At 39.3% G+C, this 21,671-nt stretch overlaps 1 protein-coding gene across 1 annotated transcript; it reads right to left on the bottom strand.

The window, feature by feature from the left end:
- Window positions 1-4,177: 4,177 nt before the first annotated feature.
- Window positions 4,178-21,140, bottom strand: ART4 (ADP-ribosyltransferase 4 (inactive) (Dombrock blood group)). Its single transcript, XM_007533145.3, has 3 exons — window positions 20,702-21,140; window positions 17,205-17,916; window positions 4,178-6,486 (listed from the first exon to the last, which is right to left on the bottom strand). The coding sequence occupies exons 1-3, from the start codon at window positions 20,879-20,881 to the stop codon at window positions 6,395-6,397; spliced, it is 984 nt and encodes a 327-aa protein (XP_007533207.2). The 5' UTR covers window positions 20,882-21,140; the 3' UTR covers window positions 4,178-6,394.
- Window positions 21,141-21,671: the final 531 nt, after the last annotated feature.

Below are 21,671 nucleotides of genomic sequence, written 5' to 3' on the forward strand. Positions count from 1 at the left end.
CATTGTTGTTGGATAGGACAGAGAGAAAATCGAGAGAGAAGGGGAAGACAGGGGGAGTGAAAGACACCTGCAGACCTGCTTCACCGCTTGTGAAGTGACTTCCCTGCAGTTGGGGGAGCCGGGGCTCAAACCAGGATCCTCAGCTGGTCCTGTGCTTTGCGCCACGTGCGCTTAACCTGCTGCACTACCACCCAACTCCGGACAAGCAGTTCTTACCGTTTTAGTATTTTGAATGTGTTGTTCCACTATCTCCTTGCTTCTAGAGATTGTTATGAGAAATCTGATAAAAATCTGGTAACCTTTTATATGCCACTTTCTTACCCTAGGTGCCTGCAATACATGCACACACTCACATATGTACATATACATGTATATGTATGTATATATATCTTTACCCTTGAGTTTTTATAGCTTTACATTGATGTGTCTTTTTAAAAAATATTTATTTTGAACAGAGCAATTGAGAGGTAAGGAGGATATAGAGTAAGAGAGAGAGACACCACCTACAGCACTGCATCACCACTTGTGAAGTTTGCCCCCTGCAGGTGGCGACCAAGATCTTAAACCAGGTCAGAAGTGGGGGCGGAGGGCTCAAACTGGGATCATTGCCCTTCTTACTATATGTGCTTAACCCAGTGCACCACTGCCCAACCCCCTGGACCAAAATTCTTTATGGGGTGCAGATGGTGGAAGGTCTGACTTCTGTGCTTCTCTGCTGGACATGGGCAATTTATTTTTTTTTTAAAGATTTATTTATTTGTTAGAGACAAGAGGAGGGAGAGAGAGAGAGAGAGAGAGAGAGAGAGAGAGAGAGAAAGAACCAGAACACCACTCTGCGATATGCCATGCTGGAGCTTAATCTCACTATCTTGTCCTTGAGAATATGATGTTTTATCCACTGTGCCACTCCTAGGACACACACTGGTGAGTCTTTTTGGGTAATCTGGTGCCTAATTTCACTAAGGTCAGGAGTTAAGAGCCTAGAGATTCCTAGTTTTGTCATGACACAACTTGTGTAGCTCTCAAGGTGACAATGGTTGCTAGCAACCTTTTTTTTTTTTTTTTTTTTTCCTATTTGCCAGAGTATAACTCAGTTCTGGTTCATGTAGGTGCCTGGAACTAAACATGGGGTGGAGCTTCTGGCTATTGTATTACCAATGGTCTTATCTTCCCAATCCTTACAGATTTTTTGCTCAAGCACATTAGATTACAGGGGGGAAGTCCTGGACTCCTGGTGTTTCAGGCTATTGTAGTACATTATTGTTATCTCCCAGGCCTTTGTAGACTTTTTGCTTAAAAACACTAAATTGTAGGGAGAAGTTGAAATGTAATTTGTGTACACTAGTCTTTAAACCCACAAATCTACATAACTCACTTCAGTAATTTATTTCTAGAGATTTGTTCTATAATGAATTAGAAGAACTATCTTTTAAAAAATTGGTTGTACTATCACAAGAGTCACAGTCCTTCAGATCTTACTAAACAGATTTTTGGGTTTCTACTTTTATAAACTTAGGATAAGACCCTGGAATTCACATTTCTCTGAAGTTCATTTTTAAATTAGAGAGAGAGGAGATAGAAGGGAGAGAGCGAGCACTACATTGGACATATGGACATATGCTAGGGATTGAGCCTGGGACCTCAGGTCAGCAAAACATGTATTTCCCCATACCATTCTATCAAGTTGTTAAGGGATATTGACACTCCTGGTGCTAGGATCATAATCAAGTATCACTGATTCAGAATTTTCTTATTCAGGAAACCTGATTTTTCATAGAGATCAAATGCTTTAGGCTGTTTTTTCTTTTTAGCTTAATTAAGATTCACATTTTTCTTAATGTTAGTTATTCTGCCAGACTTAACTATTTTTTGGGCCCATGTAAACATAATCACCTCTATATCCCACTGTCTTTTCTACTCAGTTCTCTTTTTGTCTTCTCTATCTGAAACCTTTGCCTTAAACTTCACCTCTTAGAGAAGGCTTTATCTAGACACAGGTCAGAGGAATCTAATTTTTTTTCTCTAACCCCAAGCACTTATTGTATTCTTTTTTAAAAAAACACTAGAAACTTGATATATACCTGTATGTACTGTTTTTTTCTCTTCCTCTTCACTCCTTATTCCTATCCCATTGTCCCAAGGCCTCATCGGATCGACCTTCTCGTGCATCCCGTGAGTACCCATTCATTAGGGAAACTGACGATCCTTCCTAGCCGACTGAATCCACATGGATCCCAGTCACTTTCAAAGCCAGCAACAAGCAGCTCCTGACAGCTTTCAACCCGACGCTGTTGACTGGCTACGGAAGAAGGGCAAACGCTAGAAGAAGAACTCAAATGCTGCTTCCTTCTAGACTTCTCTCTCTGTCTAGCTATAACAAATCTATCTTCTGAGCTATCATGAGTGAAGTTTGGATTTCCTCCTTTCATCTGGTATCTCCTTTGTGACTTATGTTTTTTTTTTTTTTCATGAGATTGTAAACTCATGGAAAATATGGTCAAGTGTATTCAACTTTCAGTCTCTTAAGTTTTGTTCATAGACTGGCTCAATAAGTACATTTATATGGTGCAGAAAAATATACAATAGGGGCTAGGTGGAGGCCCACTGGATTGAGAGCACATGTTACCACCATGTGCAAGGTCCGACCTGAGTTCCTGGTCCCCACCTGCAGGGATGGTGGGGGGAAACTTTATGAGCAGTGAAGCAAGTGTTTCTCTCCCCTCCCCCTCAATTTCTTTCTGTCCTACCAAATAAAGGGAGAAAAAAAGAAGAGAAAATAGCCACTGAATTTGTTTGCAGTCACTGAGCCCCAGTGATAATGCTGGTGGCAATAAAAGAAGAGTAAAAGAAAAAATACCATAGGTTGAGAATCTTACAACATTTTAGCACTACTTCATCAGAGTTCATTTCACAGCTTATACCCTGGGTATGTCCTCAAGCCTCTGTAACTGGTAGCCACTAAACTGACAGTCCCTGACCATTAAACCACAGCATTTCTTTGTGTTTATGGTAATTTTATTTGTGCCTTATTAGGAGTAAAGTCAGTGTAAACTGAGCTCCAGAGATGCAGTTGACTTTTAAAGAAATTATTTATTTTTGGATAAAGACAGAGACAAATTGAGAGGGGAGGGAGAGAGGATGTGGTTGAAGGGGGTTACCTGCAATGCTGCTTCACCACTTGTGAAGCTTCCCACCCTGCAGGTGAGGGACTTGATCTCAGGTCCTTGTACATTGTAATATGCATACTCTACTGGGTGTGCCACCACCCAGTCCCCATCAATGGACTCATCTTCAGAATGCCAGTGTAAGGAATGTACTTGATGTTTAAATTTGGTACCTAGATTTTATATAGAAAATTTCTCATCCTGCTACTTCTATCATAACGCGGGCCTTTCAGATAGGGTTCTAAGGTAGTTGGGTTGAGTTCTTCATTTGTAGTGTCTCCAAATATTAGGTGTTGGTATGCTTCTAAAAACCCCTTCTGTTTCATTAGTTTAATCCCCCCTGCTTAACACTATTCTATTTACATAACCACTTCATTCTATTTACATAACCGCTGTTAACAAGCACCACCCTCCCTCCAGGGCATTGGTGCTTCAGTGGTAGAATTCTTGCCTGCTCTGCCCCCTCTCCTTGTCATACCCTGATTTTCACCAGTCACTTTTCTCTCCACCCTCTCTGCATAGCATCCTGTTCCCACCCTACTGGACTAGTATATTTATAAGGACAAGATTTTTTGTAGTTTTTAGTTTAGCTTAGCTTGGTATAGATTGCGCTGCATCCTGCATGAATAAAGAGATACTGCGTACAACCCAGCCATGAGTCCCAGGTCTTCTGTTACCCGCCTGTGAAGCCAGCTCGGCGAAAACAACAATTAGGACTTTCAGAATTCAAAAGTATCCAAAGACTTTTATTTTTGCTCCTATTATGAGGGTCTTTCAAAATCAAGTATAGTACCTGAAGCAAAAGTTGAGGAGCATTCCTTGCTAGAAGGTTGGTAATTCATATTATTTTTGCACATAATTGGGATTCAGTATATTTTTGATATTTTCTTAGCAACTAAACTTTCTTGCTGGTGCTCAAGTGGGTGGCCTCGCAACAGAGGTAAGCCACTGGCTTTCCCGTACGATTCTAGGGATCACGTGATGCAGAAAGAACAGCCAGGAGAAATTCAGGCATGAACTTCCAATTTATTCAGAGAAAGGACAAGGCTTATATAGCAAAGTGGAACAAAGAACATTTTTCACATATGTCAGTAATCACAGGTTTTCAAAAGGTTAGTACCCCTATGGTTGGGAGGGCTAAGGAATGACCCCAGAATTGATAAGATACAAAAAGGTCAAAACAATTAGTTTCCATGTGGCAAGAAATGTTAATTATCTAAAGGTGTTATGAGAAACATGGTTGTTAAACCAGCAGAATGAGATAAAGCAGAGAATGGCAGAGTATTGATGTAAGTCATGATGATCAAAGAACCGGGAAGAGGTGGGGGGGGGGGTCTCATTGTTATGTTACTGGCAAGGGAGTGTGATGGAGTATTCAAGCAGGCAACCATTTGGCTTGTAGCAGGGGAATGAGCTAAGTGTTAGAAGTTGCAGGTCTCTGTGAAGCCTGGGAGACTGACAAAAAGGAACTCAGTCAGGAAAAGCGTTTCCCACCAAGCTCTATCCCTGAAAGGGAGAGACTGACAGGTGAGGTATCTTTTCAGACCTCCATCTCAAGGATGGGGGAGTTCCCCTGTGCTCTACCATGCTTTCACATAATCCCACACTTTCCCTCCTTTATTTTCTCATTTTACTCTATCAATATCTACATTTTTTTCAATAAGTAAATGTAAACTTATGACTAAAACTTAAAATCCAATTTGCTATAAATGTTCTCTGTAGATAGCATACAGATATAAATTCCGTCTTTGTATTTTAGATATGTATGAAGTACCTTACTACTAACACAAGATGATTTCTCTAACATTTTTGTTAAATTTTCCTTTTACTTCTCAAGTTTCCACCCACCTAAGACTACATTAATTTGGTCTAGAACGACAATAAAAAATCTCTGAATAAATTCATACATTGGCTATGACTCTGGGGGTCAAATTGCTTCAATCTGATGAAGGATTTTATGTATTTATCCTACTTATTTTTGACCCAGAGCATTAGGTCTTGGCTCTAGCTATTGGTAGTGCCAGGAACTGAACCTGGGACTTCACATGTGTAAGTACGATACACTGTGGTTGTGCTATCTCCCCAGTCTTTGATAAAGAATTTTGTCCTTAGCTTCTTAATTCAAACGTCTCTGTTTTGCTGCTGTTTAGGACAGCTATACTAAAAATAAGTGAGAACCAATTCCTTTAGTTGCTTGAGATAGAAAATTTAATCCAAGGGGGTCGGGGCGGAGACACAGTGGGTTAGGCGCATGTGGCGCAAAGCGCAAGGACCGGTATAGGGATTCCGGTTGGAGCCCCAGCTTCCCACCTGCAGGGGAGTCGCTTCACAGGCGGTGAAGCAGGTCTGCAGGTGTCTATCTTTCTCTCCCCCTGTCTTCCCCTCCTCTCTCCACTTCTCTCTGTCCTATCCAACAACGAACAGCGTCAACAATGGCAACAATAATAACCACAACGAGGCTACAACAATAAGGGCAACAAAAGGGGGAAAAAATGGCTTCCAGGAGCGGTGGATTCATTGTGCAGGCACCGAGCCCAGCAATAACCCTGGAGTGAAAAAAAATTTAATCCAAAACTTTTAAGCAGAAATATGATTTATTGATTTATATAATGAAAAAGCCCAGTATATTTTGTCCCAGGTATAGTTGGATCTACAGCTCACACACACTATTTAGGATAAAAATTTTAAAATATTTATTAATGAGAAAGATAAGAGGAGAGAGAAAGAACTCAGGCATCACTCTGATACATGTGCTGCCCTGGACTGAACTCTGGACTTCATGCTTGAGAGTCCAATGCTTTATCCACTGCACCTCCTCTTGGACCACCAGGATCAGATTATTTCCATTTCTCAGATCTTCCTTCATTGTGCTAGATCCATTCTCAGGGAGTCAGAGATTCCAGTCCTAGTAGGAGATAGCTCTGAGCTGCTCTAGGCTCAAGCTGTGCTTTCATTAATCTCCACTAAAAAACCTCCACTCTACTCCCAACTCCAATTAGCAAAAGTAACTTGTGTATCTCACAAGATCTGATGGGGTTGTTTTCAATTTCAGTTTGATCCTCAGTGTTAATGGAGAAAAATATATTGAGATACAATGCCATTCATAGGTAGTGAACAGAAACAACTCTGCAGTGATTGGTTGTTAGACAGAATGATCCCTCAAAGGAATTCGGGGTTCCTTTACTGGAATAAGTAAAAGGGGATAAGACAAGTAAAATCTCAAGTTTTCTTTATTCTCCGGTTTTGGAAGAGATGATAGCAATGGTCAAAAGGGGTAGAGTAGCTGTAAGTACAGGAATAGGGATGCACTTTTCGCTGGAAGCTGTAAAAGCAAACAAAAAAGTTAGAAATGTTTTAGATTACAGAGATTTAAAAAGCTGCATTTCTCTTCTGACTTTTTTTTTTTGCCTCCACGGTTATCACTGGGGTTTGGTGCCTGCACTACAAACCCACTGCTCCTGGAGGCCATTTTTTCCCATTTTTGTTGCTCTTGTTATTATTATTTTTATTGCTGCTGCTGTTATTGGATAGGACAGAAGAATTGAGAGAGGAGGGGAGACAGAGGAGGAGAGAATGATAGACCCCTGCAGACCTGCTTCACCACTTGTAAAGCAACCCCATGCAGGTGGGGAGTGGGGGCTCGAACTGGGATCCTTAGGCCAGTTCTTGCACTTTGGGCCATGTGTGCTTAACCCACTGTGCTACCACCTGCGCCTCCTGACATTTTTATTTTTATTATTTTTATTTTTAAAATGTTTATTTATTAATGAGAAACACTGGAGGAGAGAGAAAGAGCCAGACATCACTCTGGTACATGTGCTGCGGGGGATTGAATGCAGGACCTCATGCTTGTGCCACCTCCCGGACCACGCCCCCCCCCCCGACATTTTAAGCTTAGAAAACTAATAAAATATTTGAAATTAGTTATTAAAATTATTTCTAACTTTTTCTAACAGAACATAGTTTGTTTGTTTTGCAGATGGTGAAACAGGCAAGAAGAGGTTAAAATACTTATTTCAGGCTAGCCAGTTAGTTGACTAGTTAAAGTCTGGCTTTCTGTATTTGCCATCATCACTGACATCTCTATCTTAATTACTTTTGTAATTGAGTTTTGATTAAAAACTTTCTGTGTTTGTATTTGCCTTTACTTTTATGCTTTATTAACTATTCATCTATTTCATTCCTTCTCTGCAATATTTTTTCTAATTGAAGACTCATTAATGGTTTGTAACACTAGTTTATTAGGTCATGTCTCAGTTTTTTGATATTTAAAGTAGGTTGGAACAGAAGGCACTAGAGTTATGCATGTGAAAATATTGAACTGTTCATGAATGTATATTTACTTAAATGAGAACTGAGTTGTTATGGAAATAGTCACAGTAACAGAAGATCAGAATTAATAGTGAGTTTTCCATAACATTTTTGAATGAACAGATAAATATTCTGAAAGCAGTCTGTAAAGGAAATTTGCTTCAATGTTTTTTGTCAAAAAAAATTCTAACTTCTGTTATTTATACATTAAATAATGTTACATGAACTGTTTAACCTTTCTAAAACTTAGTGTTCATCAGTTTTTTTTTTAAGATTTCATTTATTTATTTATGAGAAATATAGGAGGAGAGAGAGAAAGAACCAGACATCAAGGGAGTCTAGCAGTAGTGCAGCGGGTTAAGTGCAGGTGGCGCAAAGCACAAGGACTGGCACAAGGATCCTGGTTCAAGCCCCCAGCTCCCCACTGGGGGGGGGCACTTCACAGGAAGTGAAGCATGTTTGCAGGTGTCTCTTTTTCTCTCCCTCTCTCTCTCTTCCCCTCCTCTCATTTCACTCCTAACAATAATGACATCAATAACAACAACAACAATAACTACTACAACAATAAAAAGCAACAAGGGCAACAAAAGGGAAAATAAATAAATTTAAAAAATTACTAATAATAAAGAACCAAACATCACTCTGTTATATGTGCTGATGGGGGTTGAACTTGGGACCTCATGTTCAAGCCTTATCCAATGCCTTATCCACTGAGCTACCTCCTGGACCACAAAGTTAGTAGTCATATTAGTATGGTGTATAGTAGTTCAGTAATCCAAATTATAGGGTGATTAAAGGAATTAAACAGGTAGTGGAGGTGTAATACTTTGTAAACTAAATTACTACACATGTATCATTTTATAATATATTTCAGTAACATAACTTATTTTGGATAGAGATAGATAAATTGACAGGGAAAGGGGAAATAGAGGAGGAGACAGACACTTGCAGTACTGTTACTGCTTGTGAATCAATCCCTACTCTGGAGGTGGGGACTGAGGACATGAACCCAGGTCCTTAGGAACTATAATGTGTGAGCTCTACCAGCTGTACCACTGCTAGGCCTTCACATGTCTGTCTGTCTGTCTCTCTTTCTCTCTTCTTAATGACTGTTACTTTTTTTAAAAAATTGGGATTAATGGTTTACAGTCAACAGTAAATACAGTAGTTGGCACATATGTAACATTTCTCAGGTTTCTGCATAACACTCTAAAATCCCACCTATGTCCTCTTCCACCATCATTCCTCCTGAACCCCCACTCCCCAGAATCCTTTACTTTGGTGTAATACAATGTCTCGCTTTTTATAGTGTAGTATAACCTAATTTCTGTTATCTCTGTATTAAGGTACACAATATGGGAGAAATACATAATTACAGCTTTTATCTCAATTTTTAAATTTATGAATAGTAGACCATTAAGAAAGAAACATTTTGTCTCTTGATAAAAATGACAAGTCTGTATATCCAGTTACAGTATTTGGACGCAAATTTTATCTGTAGCATCTTCCTGTCAAAATGCAGAGAGTAATGAATGTTAGAATGTTATCTAGAAAAAAGATGGCACTTAAGTGGTATGCAGGCTGAACTAGCAAGATAGTTCACCTGTGTATTGTCCTTGCTTTGTCATGTGAATGACCCAGGTTTAGCTTGGCCTCCACCATGCTAGAGGAAGTTGCAGTGCTGTAGTATCTTTCTCCTCTCCTTGCCTCTCTTTTAAAAATTATTTTAAAAATATTTATTTATTTTGGATAGAGACAAAGAAGTTGACTGCCCAACACCTTGTCTTGTCTTTCTTATGCTGGTCCTTGCGCTTTGCACCACGTGCGCTTAACCCACTGCGCCACCGCCCGACTCCCACCTTGTCTTGTCTTTCTGTCTTTTCTGGAACTGTGATGACTAAGTAATGACAAAAGTGGTCTGCTTTAATCTGTATGTTTATTTGTTTCTGTACTTTCTAGCAACAACACAAGTACACATTTGTGCCTAAACTACTTTCCTGCTTTCATATATGAGGTACTTTCCCAGGGTTTTTCGATTGTGTTTGAGGAAGCAAATTCCAAGTATTATAAACATTCCCTCTTTGCATTTATTACTCTCTCTCATTTTATAAAAGAAAAAAATGGGTAAGATGTTGTTATTCACACAAGATCACATAAGCCCAGTTCTTACTGGTTCCAAAGTGTTATTTTTCCATCATGCAATGTAGTATATGAAATTCATTTAATGACTCTGTCTTCCATCCATTTTTCAAAGATAGACCCACTAATTCCATATGGATGATGCCATAATTAGAGAAGTTTGAGATAATTAAATCCCAGAATAAAAGAAAACAGGAAGTAATGATATTAATAATAACAATAATGGGAATGAAATTTTTTATGTTGTAATAACATGGTGTACCAAGTAGAGCACATACATTACTGTCCATAGGGACTTAGGTTCAAGTTCCTGGTCCCCATGTGCAGGGGGGAAGCTTCATGAGTGGTAGAGTAGTGCTGCAGGTGTGTGTGTGTCTTCTACTCTGTTTCTGTCTCTCATCTTCTATACAAAAGGAAAAAAAGAAGGCCACTAGGAGTTGTTCAGGCACAACTGACCAAAAAGTGATAATTTACATATGACATACACTATTCTTTTTTTCCTTTTAAAAAAAAATTTATTTATAAAAAGGAAACACTTTTTTCTTTTTTTTTCTTTTTTCCCTTCTTAAAAAAATATTTTATTTATTGAGAGAGAAAGAACTAGACATTACTCTGGTACATGTGCTGCCAGGGATTGAAGTTGAGACCTCACACTTGAGAGTCCAATGCTTTATCAATTGCACTATCTCCTAGACCATGATATATATACTATTCTAAGAGCTTTTGCATGGATTAGTTCATTTTATACTTACCAGAATCTTACCAAGTAGGTTTAATTTTTATAAATTAGTCCTACTGGATTGTCAGAAAAAAATCATATCGTATTATTATAATTTTATTATTTTTGCCTCCAGGGTTATCACTGGGGCTGGATGCTGGGTCTATGAATCCACTGATCCTGTGGCCATTTTTAGGACAGAGAGAAATTGAGAGAGAAAGGGAAGATAGAGGGGAGAGAGAAAGACACCTATAGACCTACTTCACCACTTATAAGGTGACTCCCCTTCAGGTGGGAAGCTGGGGCTCAAACGGGGATATCCTTGCATGGGTCCTTGCTCTTCCATTCTATGTATACTTGACCTGGTGCACCACTGCCCAGCCCTCTTTTGATTTTTTTTTTTTCTGTGTAAAACTGCATCAGGACTTTTCCAATAACTTAATATTTTACACTATGAAAAGGTCAAGCCATTTCCCCATGTGCTTTCGATAACTAAAAGATTAATGTGTAAAATCAGACTTACTACAAACAATTGACTTTTTTTTCTAACATGCTTAAGAATTTTGATTATGTGAAACATTTTAGCAAATAAATACCTCCTCTTTGTGAATCCAGTCATACAGAACAGAGCATGCATTTGTGTGCCTACTAGATTTGGCATTAGTTATTTTGCTGAAAGAAGCAACATTTAAGGGCAAACTATACATTTTGAATCTTTAAATTGCCATGAAACATGTTTCTATGGTAACCAGTATGCTATGTGAGGGAAAGAAGTAGAAAGGAAAACTTGTTTGGAAAGTCTTCAATAATTTTTATTTTGAAAAAAACATGCACTCAAATGTATTATGCTACAAATTTGATCTCTTGACTTGCTGGAAGTGATAGATTCCTGGGAACTCCTTGAACTTCGTAACTGCAGTTACAAGTTAGCTGACCCAATTTTGAAATAAATGATTGGGGAAGCTAGATTCTTTAGTTATTTTTAGTCTTCACTGGGAGACTTATAGTGTCTTGACTAGCCAAATTTAAAAGCTTTTTTGTTTGTTTTGTTTTTATTGCCACCAAGGTTATTGCTAGGGCTTGGTGGCAGCACTTCAAATCCATGACTCCTAGTGGCCATTTTTTCTGTTTTTTTTTTTGTTTTTTTTTTGACACTTCAGAGAGAAACTGAGATGGGAGGGGAAATAGAGAAGTATAGAGAGGATAGACACCTGCAGATCTGCTTCAACACTAGTGAATCATCCCCCCTGCAGGTGGGGAGTGGAGGCTTGAACCCAGGCCTTTGCACATAGTAATATGTGTGCTTAACTGGATGAGCCACTGCCCGACCCCCAAAGCCTTTCTATATGTTGTTTTTCAAGTATCACATATATTAGATTGAGGAGTGAGAGATTAGGGCTCGAGATCACCTGCTCATAAGGATTTTTGGGGACAAAGATATTTTCAACTTCTTATGAAAAAACCAAAAGGAAAAGAAAAATCTTCCTGCAAGGATTACAGTGTCTGAAGAATTAGATACTTGTACTCAAACACCACCTGTGGATTCCCTAGACTGATATTGGTTGGGAGGAGGGAAGTGGGTGATAGCAGTTATCTAGAAAATCAGGTTTGGGGAGCCTTTACTGATCTTACTCCTTGCAGTGAATGCCTCCCAGAGGAAAAAAAAATCACCCCACCTACTTCCCGAATAGATTAATCCATTACTACTCTCCATAGTGTGGAGATTAGTGGAGTGTTACTTACCAGTTTCTAGAAAGAACTTAAGGAAAGACAGAGTTTACTCACTGAGATAAAAATACTGCAAAGAGGGGTCAGGCGGTAGCATAGCGGGTAAAGCGCACGTGGCACCAAGTGCAAAGACCAGCTCATGGATCCCGGTTCCAGCCCCTAGCTCCCCAACTAAAGGGGAGTCGCTTCACAGGTGGTGAAGCAGGTCTGCAGGTGTCTATCTTTCTCTCCCCCTCTCTGTCTTCCCCTCCTCTAGCCATTTCTCTCTGTTCTATCCAACAAGGAACAGTATCAATAACAATAATAGCCATAACAAGGCTACAACAACAAGGGCAACAAAAGGGGGGGGGAGTAAGAAAAAAATGGCCTCCAGGAGCAGTGGATTCATGGTGCAGGCACTGAGCCCCAGCAATAACCCTGCAGGTAAAAAAAAAAAAATACTGCAAAGAATAGCTACAAGCAGGGGACTGGGTGGTAGTCAGAAGGTTAAGTGCACATGGCGCAAAGCGCAAGGACTGGCACAAGGATCCCAGTTGGAGACCCCGGGCTCCCCACCTGCAGGGAGGTCGCTTCACAAGCAGTGAAGCAGGTCTGCAGGTGTCTGTCTTTCTCTCCTCCTCTCTGTCTTCTCTTCTCTCGATTTCTCTCTGTCCTATCCAACAATAGCTATAACAACAACCATTAACAAGGGCAACAAAAATGGGAAAAATAGCTTCCAGGAGCAGTGGATTCATAGTGCTGGTATCAAGCCCCAGTGGTAACCCTGGAGACAAAAAAAAAAAAAAAAAAAAAAAGCTACACACATTCTGAAGCCAGACAAAGTTACTTTTATAATCTTTAGATATAGGGAGATCTTGGTCCTGTACTTTCTAAAACTGTTGCTTTTTTGTCCTCAGCTGAAGTGACTGTGGGAGGTGGAAACAGGATAGCTCTGGAAAAATAGTATAGCTGCTGCCTGAACTTATTCCTCTTCTTTTTGCTTCCCAGATAGTTTTATAGCCATGCTCCGTAGGAAAGGATGCTCACACTTCAGCTCTTTGCCTGTTATGCAAAGTCTTTGACCAAAATATATTTAGGATTAGTGGTATTTTAATTCTGCCATTTACAGTCTTCCCCCAACATTGTGTAGGCTGCTAACTAGTGAGTTTCTAGGAAAAATTTTACTTTGCAAGTGACGACATTCCAGATAACTAACATTCTGGCTATAGTTCCTTACTCATCACTAGGAGTTGAACCTTCTATAATTATTTTTCATCTCTAGCAAATACTGCAACTGTTTTTAGTCAGTTGAGTTTTATGGTCACCTGACCCAAGGTCCACTACACTAAGACATGAAAAAGAGAAAGTTTCATCTGTCCATTCAAATATTCAACAAATGATTTAGCATCTCTATGTCAGGGACTGGAACTACTAAATTCACAATTGTATATAATTTACTATATAGTAAAGAATGCAAGTATTTTACTCAATCTTCAAAATAATCCTTTGAGTGCTCTTTATGTAGATGAGGAAACAAAACTTAAGCAACTTGAACAAATACTAGGTATGAACCTAGGGTCAAACTGCCTGGATTCCATGCTATCTTCTTAAATACTACTTTTTTTAACTTCAAGATAATTTTAAGATTATTGACTCCTTTTAAAATAATTTGTGATTACAAATATCCAGCCAAGACCAACTAAACTTCCAGAATTTTATACATGACTACTGATGCTAAACCTTAATTTACTTAATTTTATTTTATTTTATTTTATTTTATTTTATTTTTTGCTTCCAGGGTTATTACTGGGGCTCTGTGCCTGCACTATGAATCCATTGCTCCTGTGGACAATTTTTTTTTAAAGACAGAAAAACTGAGAGGGGAGAAGATAGTGAGGGAGAGAGAAAGATAGACACCTGCAGTCCTGCTTCACTGCTTGTGAAGTGTCCCCCCCACAGTTGTGGAGCCGGGCGGCTCAAACCTGGATTGCAGGTCCTTGCACTTCTTAAAATGTGCGCTTAACTCAGTGAGCCTCCACCCAGCCCCCTAAACCTTAATTTAGAACTAAAGTAGTTATTTTGAGTTTCCTCACATGGTAAACATATTACTTTGCAACTGCGGGGGAACAAGTCTTGAAATATTTTGTTGGAGACTAATAGAGTTGTAGATCTTGGGTAGCAGTTTCTATTATATATGCTTCTCCCCTAGTTTCCAACCCATTGACAAATATTCCACAGTTTTTACTTAATGGACTTTGCTGTGGGGCCCAGCAGTGGTTTACCCAGTTGAGCCACATAGCACTATGCTCAAGGACCCGGGTTGGAGCCTCCCCCCCCCCACACACACAATCACTTGCAGCAAGGACGCCACACGAGTGATGAAGCACATATGCAGGTCTATCTCTCTCTCAATTTTTTCTTATTTTTTATTTTATTTATTGGATAGATATAGCGAGAAATCAAGAGGGGGACGTGATAGGCAGAGAGACAGAGACATCTGCAAAACTGCTTCACCACTTGGAAAACTTTTCCATTGCTGGTGGAGACTAGGGGCTTAAACCTAGGTCCTTGCGCATTGTAATATGTGCTCTCTACCAAGCACTCCACCACCCAGCCCCAGTGTCGATCTTTCCCTCTCTCTATCGCCCCCTTCTCAACTTCCATCTTTCCTGTCTAATAAAATAGAAAAAAGAGAAAAATGGCCACTAGGAGCAGTGGATTTGTGGTGCTGGCACCAAGCCCCAGCGATAACCCTGGAGGCAAAAACAAACACCCCCCCTCCCCATATTTTGTTGTACTCATTAACATAGTAGAAAAACTCACATTCAGGGGTCGGCCAGTGGTGCACTGGGTTAAGCACACATAGTGCCAAGCGCAAGGACCTGCACAAGGATCCAGGTTGGAGCCACCCCCCCCCAACCACCCCCGCCCCCTGTCGTCTCCTCACCTGCAGGGAGGGCTTTGCTTCATAGGAAGTGGAGCAATTCTACAAGTGTCTATCTTTCTCTCCCTCTCTCTGTCTTTCCCTCCTCTCTCAATTTCTCTCTGTCCTATCCAACAACAACAGCAACAACAAAAATGGTAAAAACAAACAACCTCACGGGGATGGGATTAGTAGTGCAGGCACCCAGCCCCAGAGATAACCCTGGTGGCAAAACAAAACAAAACAAAACAAAACAAAACAAAACCTCCCCCTCACATTTGTGATAAGACTGAAGTAGCTGTGACCTTGTCCAAGTAGTGTCATGTTTAAATTTCAAAAGATTTCTGGAACATGATTATGAAAACATTCTTTATTAAATCAAAACCTCATTGTTTTCTTCTTATTCTATTGTACTATAGCTTTTCAGTCTCCTCTAACACTAACCTCTTGGGTCTGGGTAGCAGACACTCATTTCTCTGGTCTAGCCTGCCATGCCAAAGGAGAGTGGGGGAGGAGATACAAGTTACTTAGGTTGCCACCCACTTGGTCTGTGCTTACAGGTATGCCAGCATGACCAGGCCTTAGGTTTCAGCATGAGGACTGTGGCAACACAGTAGATTTAAAATCTGGATAATGTTGACAGCCTGAATATTGAACAGCAACTGAAATGATGGCTTGGAGAAAGATTCAGCGCTGTTATAACGGTAGACCCTGCAGCTATCTTGAGGTTAACTGTGAGTGTGAATAGATACACACACATAGAATCAGTTTCTTCTGAGTTCCAACAGGGCACAGCATTTGCTATAGAGTTATTCCTCTATAAAACAAAGGTACCTGGTGCTATAAAATGGAATCAGTTACATATTTTTCTAAAAACAAGCTTAGCATTTTTTTCATATTGTGATATCTCTAATTATTCATGTTTATTTTAAGTAACATCTTCAAAAGTGTCATTAAAGTGTTGATATAATTGATGATCCACTCCTTAAAATCTTTAAAAAAATTATTATTACAGGTGGCATGAAGTTTGAAAACCTTAGTGTGGAATCCAAGAGTTTTCACAATCTGGCTCTGTCAGAATTCTCCTTCCCCAGTCAATCTCCTATTCCCTTTCTACTCTTAGTCTCTTTCAGTGTCATACACATCCTACATTCTAGTGCTACAAATTTGCCGACATTACCTAAAGATGTCACCTGTTTGATATTTCTCATTCAGCATATGCTGTTTATTGCTTGAAATCATTATGCTTCTTTTTTACTGAAAATTCCTATTCTTACTTCAATTCCCATGTGGTCTTCTACTGTGAAGCCTTTCTCACTTCATCTCAAAAGACTCCTTTGCTACCTACACTGAGCAGCTGCAACCATTGCTTAAAAATCTGCTGTGTCACTAATATTTGTGTTCATACTTTCATTTCTCAGAGTACCAGTCCTCCTTGAATAGTAATTTTATTGATTTTATACCGTCAGGGGCTACTATCTTAGTTCCAGTGCATAGATGGCATTTGCAGATAAGAGTGAATCAACAAGCCTTGCATTTTGGTTTGCTTTTGTCTTTAGTATTCCTTACTAAATTGCCATGACAAAGTTAAAAAGTAGGGATTGGATGGTGGTGCACCTGGTAGAGTGCACCTGTTATGTATGAGGACCTGGATTGAAGCTCTGGCTCTCTGCATGCAGCGGGGGAGTTTCCTAAGTGGTGAAGCAGTGCAACAGGTCTCTCTTTCTCTCTCTCCCCCCTCCTCTCTCCTCTCTCCTCTCTCTCCCTTCTCTTCCTTCTCTCTCCTCTCATTCTCTCCTCTTTACATCTCCATTTTTCTCTGTCTCTCTCTAAAAAAAAAAAACACCTCTTCTGGAAGCGGTGAATACATCATGCATGCACTGAATCCTAGAAATAGCTCTGGTGGCAATATAAATAAATAATTTTAGAGAAAAGTTAAAATACTATTGTTTATGTACTATTTTTCCAAAATATTCTGGTTAATGCAATATTTTTTCCTCAGTAGAGGTTTACTCTCTCTATCTAAAAAGCCCAAAATATCATGCCATTACAGAAACATTTTCCTAGAGGTAGTTGAGAAGAGAGAGGAAACAGAAAGCTTTTCCTAATCTGTCAGCTCCACCTTTACTAGTTTCCATGTTCTTGTTTTTTTCTTCTGAAGCCCAGTCAAAGAAAAACTTCTATGAAGGAATAGTGATCTGTAATCCTAGCAGATAGACTCAGTTTAGCTTAATAGTAATACCTTTCAGCAGCTCACAGTTAAACTTGCTGTGGTTTCCAGTTGACCGCAATTTCAACCAATTTCCTCTTTGGTAGTAGCTAATATTCACAACTTCAAACAACTCATAGGGAGGAATAAGAACCTCCTTCTTGAGTGAGAAGTCTTGTACAGAGACACCCAAGCAAGTAAATATGGTAAACTGAGTTTGGTTTCCAAACTTCTGTGCCTCTTCTTTTAGGAGGGAGGTGGAAAGGAATTGGCCAAATTGAAGGGTAGAACCTATAGAAGCTTCCAAGTAGATGTCCTTTGCCTCATGATACACTTCATAACACAGAGAATCATTCTTCTTGACATTTTCTTCCCTCAGCAACTGTATTGCTGAGGTCAGGTAGTAGTGTAGATATTTGAAATGGAATGAATCCTTATACTGCTGAGGAGATCTACCAGCAATAGCCATGGCTTTAGTGAAGTTTGATCGAACATTGCTGTTCAATGTATAAACCAGGATGGCCACAGCATGTGCATTAGTCATGTTCTTGGGGAGAGGAGTTTTTACTTGGTTCAACCAGTTTAAGTAGGCGTTATGCCAGGCCCTGGAGTATATCCTATCATTTTCTATTTCATTTGTGAAATAGTCCCCTTGATTTAGCTTCTCCATGACCTGTTGGATACAGCCTTGATACTGATCGTCAAAGGAATCTGATGCTAGGTTAATGTTGCTCCTAACTATAACCTATAAGGAGAGAAAAAAATTGATTTAAATTATTTTATTTTAACTTTTCAGATTAGATGGTGATAGTGGGGGTAGATTTGGTATTCTCTCAAAAACCAGTATTTTCTGAAGTTTCACCATAACCATTATACTACTTCAGTCTTTCTTGCATCAGTGAGTGCTAGCGATTTATCTCAGTTTGTAAATGTAACTGAAAGCTCGAACAAAACAACAAAAATACCTCATCTTATGGAAGAAGTGACCCCTTTTTGCATCACCTCAAATAACATTTTTGCATATTGAGCACTTTGAATAAGAAAAATTATAACCTTAAAGTTTAATTATACTTTTTGTTCTATCTATCAACTTACTTCACATTCTCTCATGGGTGTTTTAAGGAATGTCTTATTTACAAATAAAACGTACATTAGATTTTTGGACTTTGATTAAGAACAGACTTAAGTAATGCTGGCTTCTCCAGAGGGGCTCCAGTAAATAACTACCCTCTCTTCAGCCCAGAATCCAAATAAATTGAGAAAAAGAACAAATGTAAAGGCTAAACTGGCATTTTTATTACTGAATGCGGGCTCATTGGAGCACAGTTAGGTCTGATTACCAGTGAACCATTTAAGTGTTAAGTCACAGAAGGAAGGCATACTTGTTTACTCAGCTGTAGTCAGTACTGCTCTGTGACCTTCCTTCCGGCTCAGTTCCTAGTTATGGAAGGACACCAAAATCATGACTTTTGCTATTGTTTATTGCCCAGGAGAAAGAAGAACAAGCAGCATCAGACTTAACATACGCAGTTCTTCCTGATATCACCAGTCAAGTAAATTTTCCCATTGTCAGGGGAGTGGAGAAAGTAAAGGGTTATGCACTAGTCAAGAGTGTGCCTTGGAAAGATCACACTCTAGAAACTGAATGGGGAAAAGATGTCTTCTGGGAGTCGGGCTGTAGTGCAGCGGGCTAAGCGCAGGTGGCGCAAAGCACAAGGACCGGCATAAGGATCCCCGGTTCCAACCCCGGCTCCCCACCTGCAGGGGAGTCGCTTCACAGGCGGTGAAGCAGGTCTGCAGGTGTCTATCTTTCTCTCCTCCTCTCTGTCTTCCCCTCCTTTCTCCATTTCTCTCTGTCCTATCCAACAACGACAACAACAATAATAACTACAACAATAAAACAACAAAGGCAACAAAAGGGAATAAATAAATAAAATAAATATTAAAAAAAAATTAAAAAAAAAAAAAAAGAAAAGATGTCTTCTAGTGGGTAGACAATTTAAGATTACTTTTTCACACATTATACCAAAGTCAGAGCTTTAAATATAAATTGATTTAGTATTATCAGCCTATCATTTTGAGTAACATTTGAATTGTACAAATTCTAAATATGTCTCCTTTTTGCCAAATAAATGATGCCTTTTGATAAATAGTACTCATTAAGGAATACATTAAATTAAAAAAGAAGACCCCATCCAGTCAGTGTCAACTACATTGTGACTGAAACGCAACAAAAATACCAGTAGGTATTTTTACTGTGTTTACTATTTATGATAAGTCATTTAGCTGAGTGCAGACTGGGACAAATTTTTAAGACTTTTAAAATATTTTAATAAAAATTTACAGCAGGTTTAAAAAATAATTCCACAAATATATTTAAACCATAACAAGAAATTAACAATATCATGTTCTGCCTCATTATTAATAACTATAAAACTCTGATGCTATCTTACTAGGCCTAATATGTATCTTTTAGCATTAGGGTGCTTTTCTCCCCATTGTATAGAATTTCAAATTAACATTCCTCTCAAGTTGATCATAGGAAACAATGTGAAGTTATTTTACATTATTTATCCAACTCTAACAGTTGTTTCATTTACATTTTATGAAGAACCAAGAAAAAAAAGTTTTACCTCTGCCTTCCTTAATGTCACATGTATAAACTGTAAAAGAAAAGCTACGCTACTTTTTCTAAAAGTTTCTGGTTACCTTATTACCAAGGAAACAATATATTTGTCTTTAAGACATAAAACAAGATAAACAGGACCAGGGAGATAACACATGGTTATGCAAGAAGACTTTCATGCCTGAGTCTCTGAGGTTCCTGATTTATCCATTGGCACCACTATAAACCAGAACTGAGCAGTGTTCTGATTGGAAAGAAAGATAAGAAAAGAGTAGAGGGAGGGAGGTGGGGGGAGAGAGGAGGAGAAGGGAGAGGAAGAGAAAGGAAAGAAGGGAAGAGGGAAAAAAAAAGAAAAAGTTTTTATAGTCCTAAACAAACCAGATATTAAATATAATATACACTGATAAGAACTAAGTAATTTTTTACACTGTTTACATTTAAATGAAGACACTTGTTTTATTATATCTTACATTACATAATTTCTCCATGACGTTAAAAGTTAACAATTTTACTAGTATTTATGTTAACTACATTTTCTTGCTCGGAGCAGTGGATTTGTATTGCTGGCACCAAGCCCCAGCAATAACCCTGGTGGAGATTAAAAAAAAAAAAATTGTGGACTATATCTAGTGACCAAGTCCTATTCCCTTTATTTCTTGTTTGATCATCCTTTCTCTATACCTAGTCCAGTGGAATATGGCTTATATTATGTTGAAACTGAAAAAAAAAACAATCTACACCTTTTAAATTATACTTCTCAATCGTCTTTGTTAGCATTACTTGTTGAAAATGTCGGGGTGCAAATAAATCCCAAATGCCTACAGTTCAGTTAAATGTTGTCACAAGAAAATGCCCTCCATTGTCACTTGGATCATACAAAGTTCACCCTTCAATTGTACTCTACCTCAGAACTTTCTGTAGGTCTCTGTAGACTGAAGAGCAGCAGCAGGAGAGGAAGATGCCCTCGAAGCAGCCAGATGTCCATCACAGGAACAGCTGTAATTGAGAAAAGAACCCTGCACCTGTTGGTCAATGCACAACATCTGTTGGTGTTAAAAGTACTTCTGGACTTTTGCAGCATCATCCTGAAAGATCTCACAGCTTTCTTGTAGCTCTCCCTCTGAGTGAGTCTCTGAAAGAACTGTCCTTGTGCACATCAATGTTGAGATCACCCTAGTTTTTCTGAGGAAGTTTCTGAGGGAAGCTCTGACTTACTAGCAGAGCCGAAAGCTCTGGAACAGTCTTGTGAAAAAAAAAATGAGACTTCTAAGTGAACCTAAGTTTTCAGTGAGATACTCCCCTATCTAGTTCTGTATGTGGGGAATTCCAAAAGCCTGCTAAGGGTCAGGCGTAGCAGCTCAGCCTTTATTTTCTCAGTAGTCAGGAAAAGCATGTACTGTACAGTGCTTGGGGTCAAGTAACATTATCTTGAGCTACATGCTTCCTTTGGGAGTGATATGATTGGCTCATGGCAGGGCCTCTGGGACTATCCACCTTAAGGTGGGTCTGTGTAAAGTTCATCTGGTGCTATTGATAGACCCAGCCCTGAAGGGGTTGTTATGAAGTAGTGAGTTTTTTTAACACTGCCATCAAAAGAAGGCATGTTGAAACTCATCTTTTTTTTTTTACATTCAAGGTTATTGCTGGGGCTCGTGTGCCTGCACTACAAATTCAGTGCTCCTGACTGTCATTTTTGTTTTCCATTTTATTGGACAGGATAGAGAGAAATTGAGAGAGGAGGGGGGCATAGGGAGAGAGAAAGATAGACCTACTCCTGCAGACCTACTTCACCGCTTGTGTAGTGACCCCCCTGGAGGTGGGGAACTGGGGGGCTCGAAGACAGATCCTTTGGCGCTGGTCCTTGTGCTTCGTAC

This window comes from Erinaceus europaeus, chromosome 7 (assembly GCF_950295315.1).
Source record: "Erinaceus europaeus chromosome 7, mEriEur2.1, whole genome shotgun sequence".
Taxonomy (NCBI): Eukaryota; Metazoa; Chordata; class Mammalia; order Eulipotyphla; family Erinaceidae; genus Erinaceus; species Erinaceus europaeus.